This window comes from Galeopterus variegatus, unplaced genomic scaffold, assembly GCF_000696425.1.
Source record: "Galeopterus variegatus unplaced genomic scaffold, G_variegatus-3.0.2 Scaffold4760, whole genome shotgun sequence".
Classification (NCBI taxonomy): Eukaryota; Metazoa; Chordata; class Mammalia; order Dermoptera; family Cynocephalidae; genus Galeopterus; species Galeopterus variegatus.
Genome location: NW_007730871.1, coordinates 145585 through 153106, shown reverse-complemented (window position 1 = coordinate 153106; position 7522 = coordinate 145585). Strand labels below are relative to the sequence as shown.

At 34.4% G+C, this 7522-nt stretch overlaps 1 protein-coding gene across 1 annotated transcript in view; it reads right to left on the bottom strand.

The window, feature by feature from the left end:
• Positions 1-7522, bottom strand: part of TTPA (tocopherol (alpha) transfer protein) — a 14378-nt gene that overhangs the window by 1897 nt on the left and 4959 nt on the right. Inside the window, exons 3-4 of the mRNA XM_008588278.1 lie at positions 3526-3719; positions 1776-1886 (exon numbers count right to left, since the gene is read on the bottom strand). Coding sequence (XP_008586500.1) covers positions 1776-1886; positions 3526-3719 — 305 coding nt within the window. The remainder of the gene's footprint in view (positions 1-1775; positions 1887-3525; positions 3720-7522) is intronic.

The following is a 7522-nucleotide window of genomic DNA, read 5'->3' as shown; positions in this document are numbered from 1 at the left end:
ATTTTCTTGGGCAAAATGTTCATCTACGCATTCAACAATCATTTAACAAACATCTACTATGTGCTAGAATATGAGGACTGATAAATGAAATGGGTATCCTACACTCAGGAACCTCACAATCCCAATCCTTGATTTTTTCTGAAATGTTTAAAATAATATCAGTTAATTGAGAAGAAATTCTATCTACTTAGGAAGGGGAAAATAAGAAAGTTTATAGGGCATCACCAAAAAGCTGAAAAGGAAAAAGTGGCTGGATTGGTTTTTTTCCCCTTGTTTTGTCAAGTCTGTTTCATATCAACTAATTTTCCCTGAAATGCTTCACCTAACTTCTCAAGTTTTTAGTTTTCCTTCTTTTTTGTCCTTGTTGTATTCTCCTATGTATTAGGTTCAGTTTATTCTTGTTTTTGTTTTCATTTGTCCAGAATATAGCCCAAGATAAAAATACTTATTTTTAGAACAAAGGGTGGCTAACTATTATCAAGCTACACTGAAGAAAGAAAAAAATGAACCAAAAAAATGGACTTTTATAACAATACTAGAATGAACAGTAGCCAAAAGTGGCCATCGTGGCTAAAACAGATAATTTAAGGATGGTTCTTCTTGAAGACAGATAGAAATAGCCATTGGATAATTTTTAAAGAAGCTGTAGGGTCATAATTTTCTGACCAAGTATAAGATGTTACATTTTCTTATGATGAAAGAATAGTTTCTAAAATTCCAAATATTCTATTATAATTCACATTATCACTATTTATATGTAAGTAACTTTTGAGATTTAAATTATCAAAGCCTTTAAAAACCGCTTTGTGTTCAAGACATTAGATGATGCCAATGTTTTGTCTAAATAAACGCTCTAAAAATTCTCCTCTACAGATTAACGTAAAAGAGAGGCTGAAACTCATGAGAACTCAGACTCTATTTTCAACCTTTCAAAAATTCTAAGAGATACTGAATATTCACCTGAGATAAGCTCTACAGGATAGGTTAAAAAAAAATCAAATTTATTTACTTTAACTAGCATGACATCAAGTCACATACCTTGGGTACTGTGATTTTCAGTTAAACATGTTTAAGAAAAAAATTATTTTTTATTTCCATTAATAACACATTTACATGGTTACAAATCAAAACAAGATAAAAGATACACAGTGAGATGTCAACCCTATCATCTATTCCAGTCCACATCTTTGTTCCCTATAGGTAGCCACTTATATTGTTTTCCTGTATATCTTTTTAATGTAATTTTATGCAAATATAAGTATATATTATGATTTATCTCCTTTTTACACAATAGGTAGCATATCATAAACATTGTTCTGCATTTTGTTTATTTCACTTTATAATATATCCTGCAAATCTTATATTCCATTGTGTGGATGTTTCATATTTTATTGAAACAGTCTCCTAATGATTAACACTTGGTGGTTTCCAAGTATTCTATAGAATAAAATCTTCATCTGTAGGATAAATTTCCAGAAGTGTAAAGGCTGTAATTTTGATAACTATTACCACACTGCCCTCTGTAAGGAATATACCATTTTGCACTCCAGCCAACAATGTGTGAGAGGCTCAGTTTTCCCACAGTCTGACTTTTTAAAATTAAAAATAAATTTTAATTTATAACAGTACCTGGCTTGTTAAATATTCAAAATATTGATCTAATGGTGTGAATGGCTTGGTGGGGGTGGGGGGGAAGATGATAAAGCAATCCTTAAATGAAAAAGGGTTGGAATGTTTGGTGTAAAGGAACAGTGACTTGAATATGTTTTACTCACCCGATTCTTAATTTTTTCAGTCAGGAATGGTTTAATCATGGAAAATACAGCATGAAAAATTACTGGCTCATTTATCAAATGGATGCCACGAACTTTCAGTGGAAAGGAATCCTTTTGAAAATAAAGAAAAAGCTCTTTTTCATAGCAAAACATAAATGCGTATTACAATTACATTCCTAATGATAATTCTCTTCTTTGAACACTTGTAAATTTATAGCAGGACCTAAAGTGTGGTTTTATTTTCAAAATTATTTATTCCATTAACGCAAAAAGTCTGGTTTGCAGTTCACTCACTACGTTAAGAAATGATCTCTAAAAAGCTTTCTCCTCATAGCATAGGCAAAGTATGTTAAAAAAAAAAAAATACAGCACGCTTTCACCAGAAAATTCCTCTCCAATCACATATAAATGTCTTTTAAGGCACCAATAAGTAATTTGACATTTATATTTAACTTTTTTCCCAAATTTTTATTTTGAGGAAAAAAATCAAACTTTCTTAAAAATTAAAGGAATAGTACAATAAACATACATTTTAAAACTTTGACAGTTTAAGTCTTTAGCATCAAAGTAATATAGGCTTATTTAGAAAGTTTACAAAGTTAACAGTTGAAAGAAAAAACCTCATCAAGTTTCCCTACCCAAAAGTTATATTGTTAATACAGAGACTTTTCCCACCAGGGTTCTTTCGTGCAAAGTTCTTTTTTTTTTTTTTCTATTGCATATTTTAGAGATGTGTTGTTAACTTGGGGCTTTTCCTTCCAGGTTCTATGTATAATTTTATTTTAAACATAATTGCTAATATGCTCTCTAGATTATTTTTATCCTGTTTTTTTCCACTGATACAGTACAGTTTTTGTAAATATTATGAATTTTAATATTGTTGCAATAATCTATCAAACAGATGTATCATAATTTGAGTAATCATTTTCTTATTTCTGAACAAATAAGCTGTTTCTAATTTTTTTGTATTAAAAGTGATGTTGCAGTAAATATCTCTATATATAGGAGGAGTGGTGGTTAAAAGCATAGCTTTTAAATTCAGATGACCTGGACTGGAATCCTTACTTCACTGCTGACAAACTGTGTGTTCCTGGGTATTGCTATGTACCTCTCTGACACAGTTTATTATTTTGTAAAACAGGAAAAATAGTCATATGTCATAGACTTGGGGTGTGGTCATTAAGTAGTAATGCATTTGAAACACTTAGCAAAGTACCTGGCACATAGTCAGCTATTATTATCATATATGAAGTTTTTACTATATTTAAAATTATTAGGTTCCAAGAGGTAGAATTACTGAGTCAACAATGATGACCATTTAAAAAAAACTTTTGTTTTCTGAAAAAAGTTGTATCAATTTGTACCTATGAAGAATTATGTGACTTGTTACTGTGCCTAATTATAAATATTTTTAAGTCAATTTTTTAATTTAGAAAGAAAAATTTAATGACAGAAAGATAAGGTCACTGGGTTTGTGTGTGTGTGTGTGTTTTGGTTTTTTTTTTTTTGCATTATTGTTTAAATGTATAAATTCTGTGGTTACTAATTTTGAACATATGTTTGCAGTTTTTTCTTTTATAAATTGGTAACACTTTGCTTCCTCTTACCATTATTGAATTATATGCATCATTTCCAAATTTGCATTTAATTTTCTAGTAAATGTACTATCACTTCTCTTTGTCTAACATACAGCAAAAATAAAAATTATTATTTAGAAGTATTATCCCTAACAGTTAAAAGATACACTTACTGTAAGTACAGCAGCAATTTTCTTGGCAACAGATGGGGTAATTTGAAAAGCATGAGAAAACTGCCAGCCTTCCAGGTCAAATACAGCCTTGATGCCATTTCGTTGAGTTTCTACCTCCTGTACAATAAGCTCGGATGTGATTAGACTTACACGAAATACATCATAAGCTGTAAAAACTTTTGGGTCCCAGTGTGCTAAAAAAATAAAGCATATCATATCTCAGCACCATGTAAAGAATTAGAAAGATTTTCAAAGGGAAACAAATTATTTTTAGGTTTAAAGGATGAGCAGAAATAAAATCATGTACAAGAATGAATTGAATAATAGATCAAATTTGGGTCCAAGAACGTGTGCCTGCTTCTCCCTCCTTCCTCAAATTCCTAGCAAAGCATGTATTTTTAAGAGTATGGGGAAGAAAAGGATACATGTAGGCTAGATTTGACCTACAGATGAAATCATGACATCACATACACGAGAGGTCTATGGCTAAAGATGGAAATGCCTCTGGTATACTCCAAGCTCAGAGATGATGGAAATGGGAGAAGTGAGAGCCTGGATTATGAGGAGCAAGTAAAGTACCATGGTAACCAAAGAGTTTGCTAAGGGACATGCATGAGAAGCAGACGGGCTGGTTGATCCTCTGCTAGTCCTCAGTGACAAGCAGCACATAGCACAGTCATGTCCCTACAGGCTAGAACAGTAAGCATGGGCTTGGGAAAGAAGAGCCAGGGAAGCACCCAAGTAGCTGTCCACACCCAAGGAAATCAGGGAATACCTGTGCCGAGGAGGAGGTACTGAATTCTTGTCTACACACACACACTCCTCCCCTGCCATCTCTGGGAGAGGCCATGGCATGCAGAAATGACAGTAATGAACAGGCAAGCAGGCAATCTTAAAAATATATATACATCCATTAGAGATTATAATATTAGGGCCAGCCCCATGGCGCACTCGGGAGAGTGCGGTGCACTCGGGAGAGTGCAGCGCTGGGAGGGCAGCGACGCTGCCGCGGGTTCGGATCCTATATAGGGATGGCCAGTGCACTCACTGGCTGAGCGCGGTGCGGGTGACACCAAGCCAAGGGTTGCGATCCCCTTACCAGTCACAAAAAAGACAAAAAAAAAAAAGAAATTATACTATTACACACACACACACACACACAAAGAATAGAAGAACCAAACTCAATAGACAAAGGCACCAAAATGCAAGGAGACAAAAAAGCAAGAGACATTAAAAGAAGCATAGTCATTTCAGCAGGGGGAATAAGATACTGTAGGCTATTATTATAAGAAAAAGGCTATTATTAAAAAGAATCAGTTGAGATCTTAAAAATAAAAAAAAATAATAATTCAACAAAAAAACTCAGTCAATGGGACAAATAGCAGAAAAGATGCAGCCAATAAGTGAATAGCAGTTTGGAAGATCAAGTTAAGGAATTCTCTCAAACTTGGCACAAAAGAGCCAAGAGTTGATATGTATGAATATAAAGCTAAGAAACACATGCAGCTGGATCCAGAAGTTTCAACATCCCACTAATAAGAGTCCTCAAAGGAAATAACAGAGGAGAGAGGAATAGTAAGTCTTCAGACTGAAGGATCCATGGAATGCCTAACAATGAATGGGATGTGGGGGAGGATTCATAACTAAGTAATGGTAAAACTTCAAAAAAATAACCGTTTCTGTCTTGGGTAACTGTGTAGAATGGTGGTACCATTTATTGAGGCAGGAGAAGAGAAGTGTTTGGGGTGGAAAAGATCCTAAGTAAGTTTGGACATGTTAAAATGATGACTGTGAGACATCCAACTGGATACAGCCGGAATAGGGGCTGGTTGTATGAATCTGGATTTCCAAAAAGATGGGGGTGAAGATACAAATCTGGGATGTTGGTGTTTATATGACAATCTGCAACAGAGATTGTCTTAGATCCATACTTTTCTCTGTTATAGTAGAGAGAGAAAGTAGCGTAAAGGAAGGCTGAGACCACTGTTCTCAGGAATTTCAGAATTTAAAGGGTAAGCAGAAAAGATGGTGCCACCTAAGCAGATTAAGAAGCAGCAGCCAGTTAAGTCAGAGAAAAACACCGGGAAAAGTGGCACCAAACAAGCCATGGTAAGAAGATTATTTCAAGAAAGAGGCAGTGGTTCTCTGTTTTGAGAGGTTAAGCAAAATGGGACTTAACATGTCCATTAAATTTGGTGAAAAGAAAGTTACTGACGATTTGTTAAGGTTATTTCAGCAGAGGTGGGAGTGAAACCAGATCAGGCTGGCTGAGCAGGAACTGGGAGAGAATGTGGACATCACTAACTTAAGAAGTTCGGCTGAGAGGAAGAGAGGAGAAATGGCTACAGTGGAGGCTGGAAGGTTTTCTGGAATTGAGGAGTTTTTATTTTGTTTTGAATGGTTGACATTAACAGATTTCAATGTTAATTGCTAGTCTCTGTGCTATGGGTCAAATGTGTCCCCCAAAAGTTCTTGTGTCAGAAAGTTGATCCCCACTGTAACATTGTTAAGAGGGTGGAAAATCTGATTATGATATTTGAAAGGTAGGGCCTTTGAGAGGTGATTGTATCGTGACAACTGTGCCCTCATGAATGGATTGATCCATTCATGGAGTAATGAGTTATCATGGGTGTGGACTGGTGGCTTGATAAGGAGCACAGGAGAGAGTCCTGCCATTCTCTCCCCATGTGATACACTGCATCGCCACAGCACCCAGTAGGGAGTTCCCACCAGAAGCAGCCCCTCACCAGATGCGACCCCTGGACTATAGACTTCCCAGTCTCCAAAACTGTAAGAAATAATTTCATTTCTTTAAAAATTATACAGTTTCAGGTATTCTGCTATAAGCAACAGAAATAGACTAAAACAATCTGGTAGCAAGGAAAAAATTGAAGATGTAGAAAGAGAAAGGATAATCAGGTGAATTCCTAGGAAGGCAAAATGGGATATCCCTTGCTTTTTAAAAGCCTCAGATTCCTGGTAAGAATCTGAATAATCAACACACGGATAACCCAACTCAAAAATACTATACTACCCAGACATTGGCTGAATGCTACACTGATGAAAAATATGAGCAAAACAAAGGAAGTTTTAAATCAGAAAATAGTTCTGAACTAAATTTCTGAGCCAGCAAACATAATTGTCTGCCCTGTGCTGTCCGATAGAGTAGCCATTAGCCACGTGTAGGTATTCTAATTTAAATTAAATATTACGTTTCTCAGTTACAGTAGCCACATTTCAAATGCTTAATACCCACATGTGACTAGTGGCTACTATAGAACAGTTTTGTCATCACAGGAAGTTCTTTTGGAGAGCCGGCTAGACTTTAAGCTCCCTTAAGGCAAAAGAAAAACATACCTTAAATTTTTAATTCCATTTCCAGCAACTACCTACCATTTATTGAGTGCTTACTGTGTAGCAAGTAATGCTCTGTTATATTTTTTATACATGGATACATAATATACAATATATACACATAATATACACATATGTGTATATACATATATATATACATAATATACATATACGTGTATATACAAATATATACAGATATATGTATTATCTTTTAATTCAATTTGTCCATAAACTTTTTGAAGTACCCTTGTGTAGTGTGTGTATATATGTATGTGTATATATATGTATGTATATATGTATATATGTGTATATATAGAGAGAGCTGACTCTTGAATAACATAGGTTTGAACTGCTTATAAGTGAATTTTTTTAATAAATACTGTAAATTTATTTTCTCTTCCTCATGATTTTCTCAGTAACATTTTCTTTTCTCTAGCTTAATTTATTGTAAGAATACAGTACATAAACATATAACATATAAAATATATGTGTTAGTCAACTGTATACGTTATTGGTAAGCCTTCCAGTCAACAGTAGGCTATTAGTAATTAAGTATTTGGAGAGTCAAAAGCTATACTTAGATTTTTTTTTTTTTTGTCTTTTTATCTTTTTTCCGTGTCCGGCAACGGATCGCAACCCTCAG